The sequence below is a fragment of the Bos indicus genome, chromosome 18, assembly GCF_029378745.1.
Source record: "Bos indicus isolate NIAB-ARS_2022 breed Sahiwal x Tharparkar chromosome 18, NIAB-ARS_B.indTharparkar_mat_pri_1.0, whole genome shotgun sequence".
Taxonomy (NCBI): Eukaryota; Metazoa; Chordata; class Mammalia; order Artiodactyla; family Bovidae; genus Bos; species Bos indicus.
Window position 1 is genome coordinate 2,228,513 of NC_091777.1, and position 23,513 is coordinate 2,252,025.

The window sequence follows — 23,513 nt, forward strand, 5'->3', positions numbered from 1 at the left end:
TTTTTCCAGGCTTGATTTCTTCTAAATTAGAGCTAAAACAAGTGGAACAGAGAGCAAAACTGATCTCTTTTCATAAGGTGGGTAACTAAAACACAGGCACAGAAAACACCTGTATTAAACAAAGCATCATGAAGAGAAGACGCCCTGACCCCAGGAGTGAGTTTCTGGATCTCTTACCTGGAGTCCAATATTCAGGTACAAGAAGCCAATAGAGCCTCTCTCCCCCAGCTCATCCTGCTTCTCAGTCCCACCCATTTCCACAATACACAAGGATTCAGGCTGGGCCGGGAGAGCCTGCATGCTCAAAGGCTGCAAACAGTCCTAAAGAGCAAAGAGAAAATAAAATACGGCAAGTGACCAACTTTGGAAAAAAACCTACCCAGAAAAATCTAATTCTTAGAAGTGAAGAACAGCTCTTTTTCGTGGACACAGAAAACCTGAGGAATGAGTTCTCAACAGGTATGGGGTCACTAGAGAACTAAACCCTAAAACAAGCTCTGGAGAGGATTGGGCTTTCTCTTTTTTTGTAGAAGTGGATAATGGTAAAACTAAATAAGCAAAGGGTACCTCTTTAAAGTCATCTAAGGCTCTTTTCTGTAAACATAGTCTTGGATTTTGCTTTTGTTTGTTTAAACTAAAAAAGAGAATCAGGACTTTAGCCAAAGAAACATTTAGTAGTCTTGGATGAGTCATTTTAAAGCACTGCAGAAGATTCCTGAGGTGTGCTGCTACAATACTCAGAAGCAGCAGAAGTGTAGATTCAGGGCCCAGCCCAGCTGATCTCAGAGAAGGACATCAAGAATGGGCCAGGTGCTCAGGTTCCAACTGGAAGATCCTTGAAATTGAGGGTGACACTCACTGAGGGGTCCAAGGAGATGATCCTGACAGTGTTGTCCACCAGCCCCACAGCCAGAAAGCGAGACCGCTGCTCTCCAGGGGGCACGTTGGCCAGACTCATACACACCACATCTGCTGACATCTCCTTCCGCTCCGTGTACTCGTTCAGCTGTCCTGACTACAGGATTGAAGACAGAGAGACATCACAGACCACACCACCCCATCCCCAACTCTTGAGCCTGGGGAAGAAAGGGGGCTTGCTAAATAAGTTTTTTGCTTCCTCTCACTCTTCTTACTATAATCGATGACCAAAAATTTCTGTACTTGAGGTTCTAAGACTGAACTCTACAGGCTGATGGCAAGCAAAATTACTGACAAGATAATCAAGAGACCTTTGACAAGTATGATGCACCACAAATTTCCTAAGCCAACCTAGCATCAGGAAATGAAAATATATCACTGTTTATCTGTTCATAAAAAGACTCATGGGTGAAACAGAATTCAAATATGGCAGTTAGAGACAAAACATTTCAATCATAGGTACAGTTACACTATACAAGTTGGTCACATCCTGAGATTTCTTGAGAGTGTAATTAAATATACCTATCCTTCCATATATAAAAGTAAAACAAAATTTTCTGAAACTGAATCAGATTACAGAAATTAAACACACAGCAAATATCTGGTAGAAAATAGTGTGAAGGTCAGAAAAAGCATTTCATTGCTGAGATGGCATTTCATAACTCCACTTTAAGAATTAAAGACATGAAGATGTATCCCCTCCAACTCCCAGTAAAGGCCTTTCCCTCCTCATTTCTCTTTCTTGTGAATATGTAATCTACACACCTGGACTGCAGCTCCCATCTTCACCTCTGAACCCTACACTAAGTCCCACAGTGAACGGTAAAATAACATACGGGATCCATTTCAAAATAGACCAGCTCTCCTCCTGTTAGGGCGATCACCACTTGTCGCTGGTTGACCGCACATTTCACAATTGTTTTCTTCCCAGGAGTCTTCCACTCATTGACTCGCTTGTCTGCTCGGATGTGCCGAATCCCATCAGGATACACCTAGAGGCAGTAAGAGAAAAAACCCTGACTTTAGCCATTTAGTGATTAGTGATCACAAGCACGACCCTCACACCATCGTATCTGTCAGATCTAGAGGGACTGCATTTGAAGCACCAGTTAGGTCAATGTGAGTTTAGGGGTCCCAGGCAAAGTTAACTTCAAAAAAGTTCATGTTTCGCAGCATTAATTTCAAAGAAGTTCAAAGCTCATTAATGTGAAGCCAGCAACCAACACCACAATGAAGTCAGAGAAAGGACAAAGTACAGGAAGCAGGTAAGTGGCTCTCTGAGAATCCTCACCTGCACCAAGGCATCATCGCCTAGCAAGGAGCAGGACAAGGTAGGGGTGGTGCCCAGAAACCCAGAGTCCGTCACTTCTTCTACAGTCTCTCCGATGGACAACACCAGTGTGGCATTCACGAAGGACACAATGATGTAGGCATCAAACTCATCTGAAAAGCAGAGAGAAGAAAGAAGTTGGTTAGCTAAGAATTCATTAGCTACAAAGCCAAATGAGACACACTAAGCATTCTCTTCAGAAGCCTTCCAAGGCACTTCTTCTATGTGGAGTCATCACACTCATGTGGCAAACAGCGTAGGATGATCCGAAAGATAATTAATGGTCGTAACGGCCTACAGATGTACTTTGCTTCCTTAAATGACTGAACAGTTAATAGAGTACACATGCCCACATCTAATACCTTGCAAAACTAATATTTTCCTGAGAACTTTGCTAGAAAAATGCAAGAGGACCAAGTAAGAGGAAATTTTGAATACTACAATATTTTTGCATTCAAAATTTCTTTGTATTCAATTCAATATGTATTGAAGGTAGAGCTTCTTTCAGATGCCAGTCACAATCCAGTAAATACTCCCTATAACCAAAAAAGGTCTCCCTCTTTTTCTGAAAGAATCTTACACAGGAACATAAGACCTAATGAATAAAACAGTGACTATTTTAGCCTCCATGAGACTGAGTCATTCTCGGATATGGAGTTAGAAACTGAGAATCCTAGGATGCCCCAATAGGAATGATGTAAGAACACTGGATAACCAGGAAGAGGGGTGGCAGTGGGGGGAGGTAGCTTATATTGTCAGCCCTTGACCTCTCTAGCTTTTCATATTTAAAATCCTAATGGTTCAGTGGTCACAAGCAATCCAATTAGAATCTGCTTTTCATTTAATAAAATGTATTTGGATAAATAAACACCAATCAGTTCTGAAAGGAGGTCAGAGGCATATAAGCAACCCCAAAAGTTTCTCATGTATATCCCATAGTTAAAAGCTATTTCCTAGACATTCCACCCCACAATATAAAACAATTTCCGTGTGTGTCTCCCAAATCTAGAACAATGTTTGGCATAAAGCTTGATAAATGCTGAACAAATGTACATTCATTTTTTTGAAAGATGAATTGAGATTTTCCTACATTTTCTGTTCAATTTCCCTCTTCCTGCCCCCTTCACACAGAAAACAGGCAAGCGAGGGACAGAACGCCAAGTAGGCAAGGTAGTAGACTGGGGTGGCTAACTCACTCTTAGCAGAAGCAGTGAAAACTTGCTGGAGCCCTTGTTAGAGCCCAACACCATATGCCTGGTCCATCTCACTCACATCAAGGACACAGTTTGGATTCTGATTGCTCCAAAGGTGGTTCTGCTTAACTAAGATTATTCAGTAAGTTCAGCAGAATAGTGTTCTTTACAAAAGGGGCCATATGCAAATGAATTGGCCAAAAAAATTCACTCAGGTTTTTCAGTAATATCTTACAGAAAAATCTGAACAAACTTTTGACCAACCTAGTATTACTGGTGTGACCTATAGCAGCATTCTGAATTAGCAGGATGTAAAATCAATCTCATGATGTACTCTGCATATAAGTCAAATAAGCAGGGTGACAATATACAGCCTTGACGTACTCCTTTTCCTATTTGGAACCAGTCTGTTGTTCCATGTCCAGTTCTAACTGTTGCTTCCTGACCTGCATATAGGTTTCTCAGGAGGCAGGTCAGGTGGTCTGGTATTGCCATCTCTTTCAGAATTTTCCACAGTGTATTGTGATCCACACAGTCAAAGGCTTTGGCATAGTCAATAAAGCAGAAATAGATGTTTTTCTGGAACTCTATTGCTTTTTCGATGATCCAGCAGATGTTGGGAATTTGATCTCTGGTTCCTCTGCCTTTTCTAAAAACAGCTTGAACATCTGGAAGTTCACGGTTCCAGAATTGATGTTTTTGAACTGTGGTGTTGGAGAAGACTCTTGAGAGTCCCTTGGACTGCAAGGAGATCCAACCAGTCCATCCTAAAGATCAGTCCTGGGTATTCATTGGAAGGACTGATGCTGAAGCTGAAACTCCAACACTTTGGCCACCTGATGCGAAGAGCTGACTCATGTGAAAAGACCCTGATGCTGGGAGGGATTAGGGGTAGGAGGAGAAGGGGACAACAGAGGATGAGATGGCTGGATGGCATCACCGACTCAACGGACATGAGTTTGAGTGAACTCTGGGAGTTGGTGATGGACAGGGAGGCCTGGCGTGCTGCAATTCATGGGGTCACAAAGAGTCAGACACGACTGAGTGAGTAAACTGAACTGAACTGAAAATCAATCTAGTAGATGGCAATCAGCATTTTAAAATATAAACATATAGAAATAAATATAACTTATAATTTGTTAAAGGTTGAGTACTGTCCTGCAAAATGTTTGCTTCAATTAATAACACGTGTGCACGGAATGAGTGGGTGAAAGACAAGAATCAAAGATCTTTCCCAATGGGTATAATCTTAATGGCTACACCAGGAATCCAGAGGAATGGTTCAATTTCCAAATCACATGAAGTAACACTGGACAAGCAGGTAACTGGTTTTAGATTATTTCACAGGCCTGGGGACACCTTATAAAATTGCTCTGTAAAACTGTATTGTTCATCATCTTAAAATACTGAGCACAGACATGGCCATCCCTGAAGTGGATGTCTTAACAGCTTACAATAAAACCACCATCAGTCTCTAAGCAACACCAAACTTGAAAGCTTTACTCCAGCTCTATTTTTAAACTGGAAATCTCTGGTGTGAAAGTTAACAGGAATTGCTTAATTTTAACATTATATAATAGTGTCCTTTCCCACGTTCTCAACACTGAAACCTTCTATCTCAAAAGCTATGCCAGAGCAAATTAAAGCCAAACAATAAAGGGCTAAAACTGGGCAGGATTTCAGCTTCTTCCTTCAGTCCAGGGAAGAGGGTCTCCAGAAAAGAAACCACACATTTTTAACCTACATGCAGAGACTGAGGGGAGTGACGAAAAGCAGCAGCCTGCGTCCTTATCCTCCCCTCTCTGACTCAAGGCCCCAGACTGCTCAGGTATAAAAATAAAGAGATGCTCGGTGGTCTGGGTCTTATGTTTGCTGGGCAGTTCAACAAGCAGCAGAGCAATGACTGCTATCTGAAAGCTGCAAATATCCACTTCCCTATGAATATTAAGCACACTGAGACGTCTATCCTTTCCATCCTACGACCAGGAGAACCAGAAGCAGATAGCAGCTCTTGGGTCCTAGGCAGGTTTTAGGTTAAAAGTTGGACTTGAAAACAAAATAAAGATTCAGTCAAGGCAAACGCCAATGAACTATTAAGTCTATGTTGCCTTCTTTCAGAGGTTTCAAGTTTCATATAAAACACTATTAGTTCCTTTCTCACTGAAGAATCTATTTCAGTATTAGACTGCATCTCTGTCTCAGGTTAAGTGGGACTTCTGTCTCAGCACTGCGGAAGCAGCCCACAGAAGAGGGGATGTGCCCTTCTTTCTCTTGTCCTAGTATCTCAGGCTCAACAAAGCCCACTCCAAGAGAAGAGTGAGTGACAACCGAGATGACCGAGGCCTTCAACATCTCATTCTCACTCCATATTCAGACTACTCAGTATTTGTCTTGCCTCAGCACAGGCCTCACTAGACTCAAAAGAAAAAAGCGGGGGCTTGCTCCAGGGCCCAATCTTTCAGTTACACATGGAACATATAAAAACATCAAGGGAGAGTATGAAGTTAAGATTTTCTAGCTATAGGCCCTTTCGGCTTAATGGGAAGCAAATTAATCCTATGTTCTACATTCTGTGGGAGAAAGTGACTCCTGCCTCAGACTGTTTAACACACTGGCAGATGGGTGTGCACTACCACAGTGCACATGGACAGCAAACTGCACAGTTACCCTCTGAGAGATGCCAGCAGGGCAGCCTCAGTATTTTGTGCAACTCCCTCTCCCTGGGTAAACTCTAAGACCCCACGGTAGACCCTAGCGATAGGTACACACCTGTGGTGATCAGCACCTTCACCAGCCACCTGTGGAAGAGAAAAAAAGGCTTGGTATTGGTAGTGTGCATCACCAAGTACCAGCCAAGGTTAGTAGTTGCCTGGAAGACTACATGCCATGTCCACATGTGTGGACATGTGGAATAGTAACTTAGGAAATCTGGAAAGAGAATGAACTGAGAACTTGACCTCTTTTATGGGTGAAAACCCAAATTATAGATCCTAAAGAGTAAAATTTATCACGATTTAATAATTTCCTAGATTTTGGTATTTAGAGGAGAAAACATTTTAGCTACAAGTTCCACCATGCAATATACCGCTTATCACTAACTTATCAAACATCACCCCCAAAGCCTTTCCTGATTCTCAAACACATGCCTCTTCCCTCTCCTCTAACCCAGCCTGGCAACACACAGGTGCCTTTCACCATATCAGAACACACAATAGTTCTGTATACTTCTTTTTTAGATGACTGCTCTGAGAATACAATCCTATCTTAATTACAAGGCAGCAGGATGAGAATACTGAACTTGTCCTAGGAAACCAAAATGACCCAGACTCACTCAGTCAAATGAACACTGGGTTGAGATTCAAGACAAAGCTTTCAGTCTCTATTACCTATGTGCTCTATGTTGAGACAGTCAACAACTGTGATTTTCAGCCTTTTTCAAAAAAATGAGGAGTAACTTTCCTGCAAATCTGAATCGATTTTACAATAAAGTTTAATAAAACAAAAAACACGAAAAAAAGGAGCACACTAGGTTTTATCACAAAGGCTCTTTCTAATTCAAACAGTCTAGGCAATTTTCAAGAGCCTTCATATCAACCAGCCCCCAAGCTAAAGGTGAACATCAACTCTGACCAGTTTATGACCACTTTATGAAGACAATACCAAAACTGGGGAAATCTTTTAAAACCAATCATCCAATAAATACCTTCTCAGCTAAAATGAACCTACTGATTTCCTATTCACTTTTTTCTTTCTACTCAGATAGGATTCCAATGCCCACATGAAGATTAAATTCACTGTGTATTCTATTAATAGAAAGAGGTTTCCCTCCTACACATTTCCCAGCTCCCTTAAACTTGTTCCATACAACCAAAACATCTAAAAAGCAGGAAGATTTCCAGCTGTTTTCTTGAAAAAGCTTTGTATTCTGGCCAGTTTCACATTCCTGAGGGAACAAGAGGAAAATGAGGTCTAGGAATAGAAATGACCTACCATCCCAAAGAATCAAAGGGAAAATGAGAACTGAGTTTTATTTCTAAGAGACTGAAATTCCATTGTCACAAGACTTTTCTGCTGTTGCATTAATATGCATTTTCACATAACTTTCAAAGTTTTAGGATGAGGTGACCATTTTTATTCAGGAGCTCAGCCTTCCTCTTTCTTCCATCCCTCCTTTTCCACTCAGCCTAAAATTCTGCTTCAATCAACCTCCACTTTCCCTTAAACACAACTACTACACCTATTGAACAGAATAGTAACAAACCTCTTAATATCCAGAATACCTTCAATTTCACTGTGATTTCAACACAACAGGAGAAAACATCATAGAAGAAGCAAAAACTTTTCCTTACATCATACCTCTAACACATATGGAAAGAGTACCTTAATGATGAATATAATCAAAGAACCGACATGTGACAGCTCTATGATACTGAAGTGTGTATGCACTGAGTGTGAACAGCCACTCTGTGTGCCTCTTACCCATGTGTACAAAATGTAGTACGTGACAGCATCGTGATTGGGAGCCTCAAAAACATGGTGTTGAGTCATAAAAAGTCTCTAGTATATGAAATGACATAGAAGTATTATGAATGCAGCCTCTTCAGCTTCTACTGTCAGTGGCACCTGGACCCTCATTCAGACCTCTGGGAAAGGGCTGCTTACCTTCAATGTGCCGACGCACTGTCCAGACGGCGTTGGGGTTACCGGGAAGCTCTGAGACAGCCATTTCTGACACCTGACAGGAAAGGAGACAAACCACAGACCCACAGAGCGTGAAACTCAGCTCCTTGCTTACAATCACACTAGATAATACAGTCCCTATAATATAGCAGTGCTCACAGTGTACACTGGATTAAAACACTGGAACCAAGTAGTCAAACAGAACATTAAGAACCAAAAGGCTAGAGGTACTGTCAATTCCCAAAACTGACTTCAGCAAGCAGTGATGGAACACCTAGGATAGCTGCTGCAGCCAGGCCAAACGCTTCCTTTTAAGTATAACGTGCCTGCATCCCCCACAAAAAGCAAGCATGTGGGAATCAAACAGTCCATCTCAATTAGCATCCTTTCCTTCCCTTTGCTCCCCTAAGGCGAAATTCCACGTCTCTTCACCAAACAACTCAAATGCCACATCCTTTAGAAAAAAATCTTCCCTTATTTTCTGAGCTGGCAGTCATCTCTCCCTCCTGTAAGTTTTCATAGGAATCACAATCATCACCGCTTAGGACACTTATCTGAAAGTAATCTGAGGAACTGTTTTGTCCTTCCTACTTGATTTTTATGCCCCTTAATGTCAGAGTCAAGACTCCTCTGAATGTCGTATAGACTTTCAAATGGAATAAATAAAATATGTAAGATAAACTCAAAATGATCTAGAGGAGAAAACAAGGTGTGGACTAAACATTAACTGTCTATAGTATCCTTGCAATTCTTCTGTAAATCTAAGACTACCTAAGATAAAAATTTTATTAAATTATTTTTAAATGATCTAGAGATAAAAAGCAAGGCAGCCTATCATAACGTGCAATTAAACAGTGGAACTACATTTTATAGGAAGAACTCAAGAATATATATGAAAGGCATTTTATTTTATCCTTTTGTTGGTTTTATCTATGTAATGGTAGCAGGAGTACCTGATCATGGTACAGGACAATCTTGGGTAACTTCACAATCAATAAAATCTAAATGTCAAGTACACTACACTATCTGACAGTGACTCTGCTCAACTGAGACCATAATCTAGCTGAACAAGATTCAACAAACAGATACACAGGAACAAAACAATGTCCAGCAATTTAAAAAATATTTTTGCATAACAGATTTTTAAAAATAGAATTAGAAAAAATTAGGAGGCAGCAGAGGACTCAAAAACAATGATTCTTCATCAGGTTCTTTATCTCCCAACACCGTACACAAAGTTTTGTTAATGCATGTATGCATTTTTGTGTGTGTGAGTGCTTACTTTAACCAGATGATAACTGGGATCCAATGAGCAGCAAGTAACTTATCAAGAACTATTGGTCTAAATTAGGTTCAAGTCATTGAAATTTTGGTGACTTGATGAATATTCGAGCAGTCAAAACTTTTTAAATCCCCCGAGACAGAGATATTAATAGCTAACGTTTATTGAACAGTTACTATACGCCAGAACTTGAGCAAGTGCTTCATCTGCATTCTCATTTAATTCCTACAGCAATCCTTAAGGCAGATGCTATGAAGCCCATTTTATAGAAGAGGAAACAAAAGCTTAGTAACAGCTATTAAGCAGAGCCAAAATTCAAAACAAAGGTCCCCTTGCCTGTGTTCCAATAAAAATTTACAAAAAACAGGCAGTGGGCCTCTAAGAGCCTGGACTTTGCCAACCCCAACTGCTAAAAGTAACTGCCATAGGAAGATTTATTTTATTTCCAACAAAATCAAGCCCAGGGCTTGCTAAGATGCATCGACACAAGAACCATGATGAGAAAAGGATATGGGATTTGAGAAGATAATTTTGAATGTCCATTTCACCTAAAATGTTCAACAATAAAGGATTCATTAAATAAATTCTGATCCACCCACTGTGGAGGTATATTGCAAAAACATTAAAAATTGTACAACTTAAAAGCACATAGTAATAAGAAATAAACTTAGTAAGATACAAATACATACATACTGTATTTAACATAGTTAAAAATATAAGTATCTAAAAACTACGCAGAAGGATCAAGACTAAAATGAGACGCAGTAAAATGTGCCATGCAGACTTCCCAACCTACACACTGTGGTGAGTGAGCCTGGAATTAATAGGCATTTTCCCCTTTGATATCCACTTGCCAAATTTTTAAAGTGCCTATTGTGTTAACATGTTAATGATTAGGAAATTTAAACTGTAAACTTTATGGAAACAGGTAAAGAGGAAAACATTTTTGTTTCATATAAACATTGAATACATCTTTGATATCAGAATAAAGCCTTAGGCTGCTTTGCTAGCACTTCCCTCCAAACCCTGCATATGATCTATAAATTCCAATCTTACCTCAAGTCCATGCCTTAAGACTCTCAGAGATGACCGTGGTCCCCTACCACAGGCCACATATAGCTGGGGAGTGTCTTCATTGGCCAGATCAGCTATCTGCACAAAGAAAAGGGGGGGAAATGTCTACTTGTGCTACTTTCCCACACACAAACTTGATTATTCTCAGAGAGACAAACCACTTTTTTAGTTTATTAGGCTTAAATATTACTACTGGCCCTGGGCACATGGAGTGAAAAAAAGACCCAATGTCCCGAAACGCAAGCAGTGTGAAGCAGCAAGTTTTACGAACATAAAAAGCTTTTATCAGTTCTTTGTTTTGGTCACACAGCACGTGGGATCTTAGTTCCCTGAAGAGGGATGGAACTTGTGCCCCCTGCAGTAGAAATGTAGAGTCTTAACCACTTTAAGCCCAAGGATTTATGTAAAGTTTTTAACCCCCCAACTGCCTTCAGCTGCTTCACCCTTATACCCTGGCGAGTCCACAGACATGCTGCTGAACCTCTTTAGACTATGAGGTTAATTTAAATTAAAACTTTAAACTCATTCATACTCAAAAACAGTTGGTTAGCACTGCTCATTATGGAGTGACTGGAAAGATCTGCACCTGGCAAAACAAAATGGGAGAGAGGCTGTCCAATTCATCAACCAACACAAGGTTTTTCAGTGGTCTTGGCTGAAAGAAGAATGTGTCTCCTTCTTCTAGAGGCATGGCAGATGAAAACTCAGGTTCTTCATCATCATCTCCAAGATGTGCGATTTGATATAAGTAACTAGGGAGAAGCGAAGATTTCAGGTAAAATATTTTCTGTCCGATGTACATTATAAATATAATTAACACTTCCATATGTTATACGTGAACCAAATGAGATTAACTGTGATAACCATTTCATGATGTATATAAGTCAAATCATTATGCTGCACACCTTAAACTTATACAGTGCTGTATTTCAATTTTATCTCTGTAAAACTGGAAGAAAAAAAGCCAATAAGCATTTAAAAAGTACATTTTCTGAAGATGTCTGCCATCAACATAATGCTCATAAATCACTTTAATATTGAGTTGGCATCTATAGTTTGAGATCTCTGCTTATTGACTAGGGTTTTCCGTATCTTTAAGAACAGGGTACATACCCAATATTTGCACACCAGCGTCCAATACTGCATTACTCTCAACAGCCAAAAGGTGGAAAGAACCCAGGTGTCCATTAACAGGTAAATAATACATGGTACATACATATAGTGGGTTATTATTGATAGATAAGAAGAATATAGAGCTGACACATGAACTCTGAAACTATGCTACATGAAATGATGAGCCGGACAGAAGGGTGAACGTGTGAGTGCACTCAGGTCCCCAGTGCTGAGGGCCACGAGGAGAGACTCCTTAATGGGCATACGGGTTCAGTCCGGAGTGATAAAAGAAAGTTTGGAAAAATAGTAGCAACGGTTATACAACACTGCAAATGTAATTAATGCCACCAAATTGAACATGTTAAAATGACGAATTTTGTTATACATATTTTACCACAAAAAGAGATAATGGGTGCTAAAAAATATGAATGTTTAAGACCTATTTATTGATAAGGAAAAATATTTATTATTATTCACTACTATATAAAAATACGTAACTTACAAAACACTATACATTATCATTTTTATACAAAGATTTAAATATATATATATACAGGAAGGCTACACACACAAAAAAATGGTATCTTTGGGCAGGATTACAAGAGAATTTTTGCTTATATGCACTTTCCTAACTTTTCTACAATGGAAATTCCTTGTTAAGAAAACTAAAAAATTAGAAATGGGTGAAAATACTCATAACAATAGGCTAGGTTATAAACAGTGAGACAAAACAGGTATAAATTGGGAAAAGGAATAATAAAAAGACAGTTGGAATAAGCTCCATGAGGATGAGTTAAGGACATAAAGAAAGGGAGAACAACTGTAGAAACGGCAAAACTGGAATAGAATCACAGAATTTTAGACGACATTTTCATTTTCATCACACAGAAATAGCATTAGATAAGTCTTCTGCACGTGCTAGCAAAACCTGAACTAGAAAGCAAGACCATGGCATCTCATTTCATATGCAATCTGGAGTCTTCAATACTGGTTTTAAATTCAAGGCCAGAGTAGAGTTCAGACTTATTTAACTCATTTGTCTATGCTGCTGCTGCTGCTAAGTCGCTTCAGTCGTGTCCGACTCTGTGCAACCCCATAGACAGCAGCCCACCAGGCTCCCCCGTCCCTGGGATTCTCCAGGCAAGAACACTGGAATGGGTTGCCATTTCCTTCTCCAATGCATGAAAGTGAAGTCGCTCAGTCGTGTCCGACTCTCAGCGACCCCATGGACTGCAGCCTACCATGCAGGCTCCTCTATCCATGGGATTTTCCAGGCAAGAGTACTGGAATGCGGTGCCATCACCTTCTCCCATTTGTCTATGAAAAGCCATCAAAGACTGTAACATAGGAATGAGGAAATCATTTCATCAGGGTTGTGTCTTGTTTGCTTAAAGAGATGACCCTCTATAAAGGTTGAGTTTTACATGACAATGAACTACAATAAGGAACTAGAGAACTAATTCAGAGTAGTACCACAAAAACTGAGACTTTACACTCAAATTGCTGGAATTGGCCCATAAGACATTAACAGAAATAGTTAAAAAAAAAAAAAAAAAAAAAGAAATAGTAAGGACGGCAAAACCAAGACAAGGAAACTACCTAAATGTCCATTGTCAGATGAATGCATAAAGATGTGGTATACATACACAACAAACTACTACTCAGCCATAAAAAAGAACAAAATAAGCCATTTGCAGCAACATGGATGCAACTAGAGATGATCATACTAAGTGAAGCCAAAAGGAGAAAGACAAGTGCCATATGGTAGCATTTACGTGGGATCTAAAAACATGACACAAATGAACCTATCTATGGAACAGAAAGGATGAACAACAGAGGTCCTAGCACAGAGAACGAAATTCAACGTCCTAAAATACACAATGGAAAAGAACATTAAAAGAAAAAAGAATGTTTAAAAAAAAAGAAATAGTAAGGTTGGAAAGACTGGTGATATGGCTGGGAAGCTGGTACTAATGAGTTTCAACTTCAGACTTGTACCAGTGACATGTCTATGGAACATCTATTTAATACTAAGTAGTTCGGCAGGAATGCCCAACAAGAAGTTCAGGAGATCACTTCTAAAGCTACTTTTTGCAGCTATCCACAGGTATTGATTTAAGCCACTAAAATAGAGAAAGTCATCAAGAGAAAGAACATAAAAGGGAAGAGGGCAAAACTTTTGCTCTGAAGGACATAAAACATTCTCAGGAAAGCTACAAGGCCTTGAAACTACCTCTCTTTCACCAACTTTATAGTAACCAGGGTGAAATGGGATAATAAAAGGACTACTCACTGGTTTCCAAATTCTGATGCTACGAAAAGGAAGCCTGTTTTAAGCACACACATGGCAGCAGCAACAGGCACAGTATCAAAATACTTGAGCCGGATCTCAGTAACCTGGAATGGAAAGAGAAAGATTCTAGTATGCAGGCAAATGAAGCCACAACATGGAAGACAGTGCAGTATAATAAGACAATGTAATAAAACAAAGTGGCAAAAAAAAATCCTGTCCTTCACATCCACACCAGGAGTCAGAAAACTACAGCCCGCAGGCTAGCCGTGCAGTTCACGGACTCCCAGTGGCTGCCTCTATGCCCCAACGGTAGAGCTAAGTAGTGGAAACAGGGACCACACAGCCCACAAAAGCTGAAAATGTTCACTAGCTGGCCTTAAAAAGAAAAAACAAAAACACAAAAAACTTGCCAACTCTTGAGCTAAACCAGTATCTAAGAAATTGCCCAGTGCTCAATGCTCCTCCATGGGATAAAAGTGACAGATCTCGCATATTGCCAGTTTCAGGCGACAGAGAGCGAAGGCATTCACTAGAAGCGGCATTACCCATTCTCACATTATATGTAATCAGACCAAAAATCTGTTAACCAGGGGGAGAAAATTCACATTCATATTCCAATTCCAAACTTTAAAAGCTTTAACACCTTAAGCAACTACTTTTTAAGGCATTCAGCTCCTGTTTTTTAAACTTGTAACTATCCTTTCTATCTCAGAGTAGTTGCAATGAACAAATGGCTTATAACACCACTCTGTAAACCGTAGATAACCATCAGTTTTCAAAATAAGGTTATTTAACTAAAATTAGGATGAAACTGTAGCAAGTTTTCTCAAATTAGACTAATAACAGCTAACATACTTTTTCATTTTTTCCTCCCTCCTCCATGCTCTACTTACCATATCTTCATCTGTCTCCAAAGTGATCTTAAAGATATCTCCCTGCTCAGTTTGAGCCAAAAAGAAAAACATTGATTTGGTCTTATGGGTGGCAGAGCAGACAAAAATCATTCCTCTTTCAGGGTCATCCAGGTCATTCTAGCAAAGTCAAATACACAATCAACATCTTAGAAATTAGGATTTCTTTTCTGGAATTCAGCACCTTACCAATAAGGATCAAACAGGCCACCAAACGCCTAGAGGCACCTGGAGTCTCTCCATGCAAGCTGTGATCCAAAGCAGCTTGCCAGCCACAGGATTATGTAACACAATAAACAGAAATTCTTGTCTACTATAAATACATAATAAAGCTTAGGTTAAAACAAAATGCCACAATTCCACTCTACAGCCTGATCAGATTAATAAGGCAAAAACTATCTCCAGAGAAAAATGTCAGAGAAGAGACATGAAATTTAAAGAATCATCATTTCAGGCTGTGAATAAGACTCTTACCCGTTCACAGTACTATCCAAACCACCAACATCATCCCTCTTCTGTCTTTATCAACTTGCCCGAATCCCAGAAGGCATCCCCCTTAGCTGGTTTGTTTCTTTTTAAGTATTTCCAACATTTTGTATTTCTCTCAAAGGCAAAACATGTTTTATATTTCTTTGTAGTCCCAAAGTCAAGTACAGCACCTGGCAGTCAGGTGCCAATTTCTGATTATCTAAACTTAATTACTTAACACCACTCCAAAAATTTAACTTGCTAATCTTACCAAATTTTCTAAAATTGATGGAGTCTTACTCAAATACCATGTACTAGATAAACTATGTCTTAAAAAGATTTAACCCCAGGACCTATAAATTAGTATTAAAAAGATAAATAATCTGGGGTGAAAAGAGAGTTTGAGGAAGCAGAGATCAATGACAATTACCCATGTGCTGCTGATAACTGAGGCTGGGTACACAGAACTTCATTATAATCATCCCTCAACATCTGCACGGGACTAGTTTGAGGAACTCCCAGATACCAAAATCCACAGATACCCAAATCTCTTAAATAAAACGGGGCAGAACAAGGAACTGTCACAAAGTGTCATGATCCCTACAACTTATCTTCAAATGGTCTTGCCTAAAAAACACAGATACAAAAGAAAGAAAAGGCCAATGTAGCAAAGCAGTACTAATAAGTGAATCTAAGTGAAAAGTATACAGGATTCACTGTTTGCTCCTTTTAGATTTTTTCTATGCTGGAACGGGGTGGGGTAGGGGAGAATGAAAGGCAATTTATCTTCAATGAATACACCAGGATTCTTCAAACTAGAAACTTCAGGAATTTCAAATGGATCCTGTTCATAGGCTCTTCAAGAATGAAAACTGTATCTGCTTTTTTAAAAGCTGAAGCACAACTGACTCCCAGTATCACGCTAGTTTCAGGTGCACAACCCAGAGCTGTGCTGGTTTTCAATTTTCTTTCTCAGATTTTGTTGTGCTAAAATACTTACTGACTTTATTAAAAACACTTAACAAAAATTAAGTTCATTTCACAACATAAATATATTTTCTCTTATGGTAAACAAAGACCTACCCGTCTCCTGGGAATTGGACAGCGGATATCCGGTTGGTCACCGAAGTTCTTATAGGTAATGTAGTTTTCGGAGCAAATCAGCACTCCACTTGGACCATCCGATCCCCCTGGAACTGTCAAGAGAAAACAAAAACCAGCAATGATTTGACCCAACTATGAATTTAACCTTCAATTCCTTCTCTCCTTCAGCACGACTTAAAGGTGCCTGAAGGTGCTAAACATTCAATGTGTTTCTCTTCCCTGAGAGTTACACTAGACAAGGATGGAGCACCGTTTGGGTGATCTCAGCCTGTCCAGATATCTAATAAGGCATCTGAAAGTTTAGCTCCAAGCCCAGAACTCAGTTCTCAGCTTTGGACCTATAATCCAACTGCCTACTGGACACTCTTACATGGATATTCCATAGCAGGTTAAAAATGAATGCATTCATAAACCACTGCCAAGTTCCTTACCAAACCATCTCCTGGGTTCTCAACCTTAGAGAACACTGCCATCAACCAATTGACCAAACCAGCAAAAAGGATGCCATCCTTCAATTCTCTCCTCTCCCACATTGGTTCTACCTCTTCAGCAGTCCTCATGCTGCAAATCTCTTTTGGTTTAATGGAAATGCTTCCTGACCTTACTACCTTCCATTCCATTACAAAAATGTAATCAAGTGATCTTTCTAAAACATTCACCTTTAATATGTCATTATTCTTCTGCTTCCTCCACCCCAGCTCTTTACCTCCCATGATCCAACCACAATGAGCTTTCAGTTTTCAATGAACCATGTTTTTTTCCTGCATTTGGGCTTTTGTGCATTCTGGTTCCTCTGCCCACAACAGAAACTCCTCCTCCACCCCCACTGCACCTAACTCCTAACTATTCCTTTGTCCTCAGCTGAGAGGACTTCTGAAAGCTTTCTCTAATGCACTGCCTTCCTTTCCCTGGTTAGGAACCCCTCCTCCACGCTGTCATGGCATGTGGCACACTCTGGTAATTTTTGTGTTACTAGTATGTATTTACCATTATACTCAATCTTGTATAAAAGGAGACACCACAACAAATTTTTCACCATGCAGTCTCAACAGATTGACTTTGCACATAGTGATCATAGAGGTTCAGTAAACATTTGTTTAATGAATGAAACCCTTGTAAATGAGAAGTATCATAATACAGTATAACAAGTAATTTATATAACCTATTTTTTAAAATGCTTCTGCTTAATATATAGTCTCCTCCTAAGATTTAACACTCAAAGACAAGTGCTATTTTATATTTTTCTTCTCCAAAATCCTACCCAACAACAGACATACTTCATTTTAGACATCAAATGCAAATGACTCAAAACAGAAAGGACTAGATCACCATCTTAGATGAGCCTGATACAATTTAGATACCACAAATATAGCTGTCCTTTAGTCTTTTAATATAATGAATTAAACTAATATTGATTCTTCATGGTGAACCTCTTTGAGCTCCTACAAAAATCTTACTTTGCTATGATGCACAGAAAACACTGTTGAATCTGATTTGCTAAAATTTAAGATTTTTGCATCTACCATCAAAGGATAACTAGGCTGTAAATGTTTCTTATTACTGTCCTTCCCCAGTTTTGGTATGAAGGTATATTAAGCTCTTAAAGTGGTACAACGGTTTTTATTCTTTTTCTGATCTCTCAAGAAATTTAAGGTCCCTAAAAATTCTGAACCTTAAATCTTCTGAGGAAAAGAAACCTTTGATTATTGCCCCATTTTAAAACAAATGTTGGTCTACTCCGGTTCTTAATTTCATCTTCTATCAAGTTTGGTGACAGTTTTCAAAAATATTTCTATTTCATCTAGGCTTTCAAACTGAAGGACAGTTTTATCTTGTTTCATCCATAACATCTGTCTTTTCATAGAGTCAGATTTTGATTTTTGTAATGAGAGTGAAAGATTGACCACAGTCAAAACACCAGAGCAACCAACAGAAATCAAGACTCCAAGCTGACTGCTCTTTTTTTCTCTCCCCCATTAGAGGGTACGAGTTAACCACCACATGAATCTCTAACCTCCCCAAAACAGACAAGGCACTCAGGTTTACTATGAATAGATTACAGCTTCCAAATCCTATTAAGTAAACACTCCTAAGTGTGGGCATAAAATGGACCAAGCAAAATGGTACAAAGCAGATGGAAGAAAAAAGTACCTGTAATTAGGAAGTTTCCATGTTCCTCCAAAGGCTCACTGTATTTTCGGACTACGTGATTTAAACCAAGGTCTAATTCATAGAAAGTAAGCGTCTGCTGGGTATTAGCTGCTGCTTCCCCAGTTGGATCATTGTCTGCTTCCTAGGTAACAGTGGCACAAAGACTAATCAGTACCATAAAATCAAGCTTTCAGAGCTAGAAAGTAAAAGAGTGGATACATGTATATGTATAACTGATTCACTCTGCTGTACACCTGACACTAATACAACACTGTAAATCAACTATACTCCAGTAGAAATTATTTAAATAAATGAACAAAGTTGAAAAGGGCATCAAGATTCTTCCATTTCACAAACCAGGAAACAGAGGTCCACAGATGCCAAATGCTTTGCCAAAATTCACACTAAAAAATGGCAGAATGGGAGCAAGAACCCAAGTTTTCTACTTCTGGGACCAGAAAACACTGCCTTCCTCTCAAGGCAAAGAATGGTATGTCCCATCTTTCACTATCTCCCAATGAAAAAATATCCAAACCACCACCTCACCTCTTTTTTTTAGGGCGTTTCCCCAACAAATCCCTGTTTACACAGGGGGACTGTTCAAACCAGAGCAAAGGCACTAACATGTGGTCAGGTAAATGCTGAGACGCTCCCAAGTGTTTCAGAAAGGCATTTGGAGTATGATAGTAATAAAAAAATTGTGACCAAGTAAGATATACCTCATAATCCATTTCCAGACAAGCAAACATTGGATTTTCAAATCCCACATCTACTCCAACTACGTGATACACTAAAGTGTTTGCTTTGTGAGCCTCCAGTGGAGATGAGATGGTAAGTCGGGCTGCAGCATCTCTGTTCAAGATATATACCAATTTCTGTTTCTCAATGGCACCTGTGGATGGAGACAAAACAAAAACACTCCAGATAATGAAAAGACGAGCTACAGAACAGCTAGATTTACATCACAATTATTTTCTAAATGATAGGCGGTACTAAACTCTATAAGTGCATTAACTTAAATTTTGCTAACACTAAAATAAAAAGGAGCAAAATTTTACCCTTCTCGTTCTAATAGAGATTTTTTTTTTTTTAATTTAGCGGTGCTGAGTCTTAGTTACAATATTCAAGATCTTCACTGCAGTTAAGAGGGCCCTCTTTAGTTGTGGCATGTGAACTCTTAGTTGTGACACGTGGGATCTATCTCCCTGACTAGGGATTGAACCCAAGTCTGCCCTGGGAGCTCAGAGTCTTAGCCACTGGACTACCAGGAACGTCCCCATAATAGGGATCTTAACATCCCACTAACTTTCCAAAAATTTTTATGACAAACTAAACAAAAATTCATAAAATTGCCAGCTTTGTTCTCTGAATTAGATCTAATAATTTTGTGATTGGTCACAGAAGGTTGCCCTCTGGAAGCCTGATCAGATATTCAGAGTTTTCTTCAAGAGATTTATCAGAGAAGAGACATGAATGTAAATCATCATTTCAGGCTGATGAAAGCAATCATACTCTTTGCCTAATGTGAAAACTTTCAGCATAGTCTTTTTGGTACAGTCAAAGAAACCAAAAAAGACCCATTTCCAACTAGATAAGAAGTAGAAAAGGTGTGTTACAACTTTCCCCATTGTTTTAAAAGAGAAAGCAACTTTAAACACCCAAAATGATACAAATTTTATTCAGGTGAGTGATTTCTTGGTACGCTACCAAGATCACAGCATTGCTAGTCTGAACTGAGCTTCTTTAAGAATCAAAAAGCCAATAGAGTAAGTCACGCACTAATCATAACAGCTCGCCCTTTGGGATCCACAGCTAAGAACTGGCCAGGAACAATGCGGCGGCATCCACTCTTGCCAAAGGTTTCTTGGTGAATCTTCTCAAACATATTCTTAGATGGCTGGTATTCCAGAATAACAATCCGACCTGAGTCACTGCCAACCACAATGTAGTCTTTTGTGCCACCCGTCAACCTAAAGGCCATGAGCGACCGGATGACACCAAATACTTCCACAGTTAGTAGAGTGTGCACTTTGCCAGTGTTAGGATCAGGGCGAAGCAGTTCCAAGATCTTTCCTCGGGAAACAACAATTTCCTGTTGTTTGGTTCCTGAAAAACACACAAAATAAAGATCATGAACAATAAGAACTAATCCAAAAAGTAACCTTCATGGATCAAAATGCTACTACACATAAATACAACTAAATGAGTTGGAGGCTTAGTATTTTAATTTATTCTACTGTAAAAGGTCCTTTTCCTAGAATTTAAAACATTTAACAAAAGTGGTATCAAAGAAAAGCTTTAAATAAATGATCATGCAAGCTTTTTTAAAAACTTCTTTTAATTTTTCTAAGATTTGCCATCAATAAGCATAATTGGGAGTTGTCTACAAATGATATTAATATATAACATCTAGCTTTGTAAAATTAAAAATTTCCAAAGGCTCTTTCTAGTCCATTTTTAAGGCTATTATTCTAAGAAATCATATTAACTTTTTGTGCAGTTAGATGTAGTGTCCCAAAGAACTTTCAAAATTACTATCTAACATATGCTGTTTATTTCTAAAAAGCTCACTTACTTTCAAAATTGCAATCAACACCTCCAGATGCATAAACAGCCAACTTGAACCCATCTCTCCCTGCTACTCATCTCCACCCTGATGAGTTGTCATCACCTTCAAATGTTGAGAATACCCAATTTCCTCCTTTCTCATACTCTCTGATCTCAAGTAACCTGCTATGAATGTTACCGTCATTTTCTCTGCCACCCAGGATGCAAACTCACATTCTATGATGCAAACTCACATTCTATCTATCCTCACTGCCCCAGCACAGGTCTTCACTATCTAATGCCTAAATCGCCTCCTATCCTACCTGATATACCACGCCTACCTATCCCAATCCATTACCATTTGCTCAATGCCCAATCACTTATCAAGACACCTTACTTTCTAAAAGTTCTTTGGAAATGAGATAAGATCAATTACTTTAGAAACTGTAAAGCATTACATAAGTTACAATGTTCTCTAACAATTAAATTTTTTTTCATAATTTGTTTTTTACAAAAGGTTTGATGTTGAAAAACCAATCTAAAGCATAAAACTATTAATATTTAAAATGTGAGGAATTCCCTGGAAGTCCAGTGGTTAGCACTCCTCACATCCACTGCAGGGGGCACAGGTTCAATTCCTGGTCAGGGAAGTAAGATTCAGCAACCCGAGAGGTACAGTCAAAAAAAAAAAAGAAAAAAACCACAAAACTTTAGAGGAACTTACCAGAGAAGTTGCCATGAATGGCAAAGCTGATGCCAGTGGCTCGCTGCAAGGTCAAGTTGTACAGGAACATGGCAGCAGTAACAGTGAGCCACCCACAACTCCACAATTCAGACCTTGGTTATACCAAGTCAAAGCAAGCTAAGAGCACATAAAAGCAGAAAAATATCAGCTGTGAAATTGTTAAGATATTTCTGTATGGGAACGTCTAGTGAAGACAGCAGAAGCAGTAGAGTAAGGCTTACTGAGTAACAACATGATAATTAGAGTGCTTTCTACATGCAGGCACTATGCTACTACACACTTTGCTTCTAGCCTCACAAGAAATACACAAAGTTCATGACATTACACTAATTTACAAGTAAGAAAATTAGGCTAAGAAAATAAATTGCTTGAGGTCACACGTAGTTAAAAACATTAGGGAGCTGTACTCTGTACCATTAACGCAACAATGTTTATTTAACTTTACTGTCATGGAAACAAGCTAGGTCTACATTTACTTCTATTTGAATAACTTCTACTTTCACATGGTTCAGAATACAAAAGCACAGCAAAAAGCTCACTCCACCCATTCCCTAGCTATTCAGTTTTCCTTCTTGGAGGAATCAATTTCACCAAGTTATATCATGTCTTTCCAGATATTTTCTGTATGCACAAGAAGAAACATACTAATACTGTATACTACACCTTCATTTTAAACTAAAGATCATTGTATACTCACATTATAGCGCAACTGATTTTGTTTTTAATCATTTTACCTATCTTGGACAGAGCGACAAACAAGACTTTCTCGGTTTTTTTTTTACAGCTGTGTATTAATACAAGGGTAAGTATTCCATCGAATGGGTATGTAAGAATTCACGTAGCTAAAACCCTACTGATGAACATTCATTCAGGTTCTTCCCAACCTCTTGCTAATATGAATACTGCTTCAAAGAAAAATCTTCATATATAAATCATTCATATGTGCATGACTGTATTTCTAAGATTAATTCCTAGAAGTGCAATTGCTGGACTGAGGGACTTACACATTTGCAATTTTGATACATATTGACAAACTGCCTTTCAAAGAAACTGACAATTTACATCCCCAGCAACCTGAGTTCCTAATTTTCTACAACCAGACTTTTGCTAATCTAATAGATAAAAGTACTTCACCTACATCTCTTATAGACCTCTGTATTTACATTACTAGAAACTTAAATCTATTGTTGAGTTGCTAAGTCGTGTCCCACTCTTTGGGACCCGGTGAACTGCAGCACACCAGGCCTCCCTGTCCTTCACTATCTTCTGGAGTTTGCTCAAACTCATGTCCTTTGAGTCGGTAATGCCAATTTTTAAATTTAAACCTACTGACCACCAAAAAACTAAAAACTGAACTGTCACTTCAGGAGGAAGCCTCTCCAAAGGAGTACACAATCACAGAAAAGGATTCTTCTCATCAGATAGAACTCAAAACCGCAAACTGATGTACCTCTACCATAAAAGAATCACCAAAAACTACATCTATACACACCTGCTGCTAAAAATAAACTGACCTATTTTTCCTCACTCAGAAACAAAAGCAAGGGATCTAGAGAAATTCAAAGTGATCGCTGTGTAATTAACACATGAGTTTGGAAAAAAAAAAACACCACCACCACATGAGTTTGGTTTTGTTAAATGAGAAAAGAGAATTATGAATAAACATCCTCACAAATAATAACCATTTCTGGGCTGGGCAAGAGC

At 38.9% G+C, this 23,513-nt stretch overlaps 1 protein-coding gene and 2 non-coding genes across 3 annotated transcripts in view; all 3 read right to left on the reverse strand.

Moving 5' to 3' along the window:
- SF3B3 (splicing factor 3b subunit 3) overlaps positions 1-23,513 on the reverse strand; it is a 38,936-nt gene that overhangs the window by 13,754 nt on the left and 1,669 nt on the right. Inside the window, exons 2-15 of the mRNA XM_019979422.2 lie at positions 21,789-21,926; positions 20,297-20,623; positions 19,237-19,409; positions 18,518-18,659; positions 16,346-16,458; positions 14,777-14,914; positions 13,884-13,987; positions 11,064-11,229; positions 10,460-10,555; positions 8,104-8,176; positions 2,210-2,361; positions 1,755-1,910; positions 860-1,015; positions 178-321 (exon numbers count right to left, since the gene is read on the reverse strand). Of these exons, the coding sequence (XP_019834981.1) occupies positions 178-321; positions 860-1,015; positions 1,755-1,910; positions 2,210-2,361; positions 8,104-8,176; positions 10,460-10,555; positions 11,064-11,229; positions 13,884-13,987; positions 14,777-14,914; positions 16,346-16,458; positions 18,518-18,659; positions 19,237-19,409; positions 20,297-20,623; positions 21,789-21,858 (2,010 nt within the window). The 5' untranslated portion in view covers positions 21,859-21,926. The remainder of the gene's footprint in view (positions 1-177; positions 322-859; positions 1,016-1,754; positions 1,911-2,209; positions 2,362-8,103; positions 8,177-10,459; positions 10,556-11,063; positions 11,230-13,883; positions 13,988-14,776; positions 14,915-16,345; positions 16,459-18,517; positions 18,660-19,236; positions 19,410-20,296; positions 20,624-21,788; positions 21,927-23,513) is intronic.
- Positions 15,162-15,252, reverse strand: LOC139177402 (small nucleolar RNA SNORD111). Its single transcript, XR_011561848.1, has one exon. It is a non-coding gene; the product is annotated as a small nucleolar RNA SNORD111 (small nucleolar RNA).
- LOC139177403 (small nucleolar RNA SNORD111) lies at positions 19,934-20,013 on the reverse strand. The gene has a single exon (XR_011561849.1). It is a non-coding gene; the product is annotated as a small nucleolar RNA SNORD111 (small nucleolar RNA).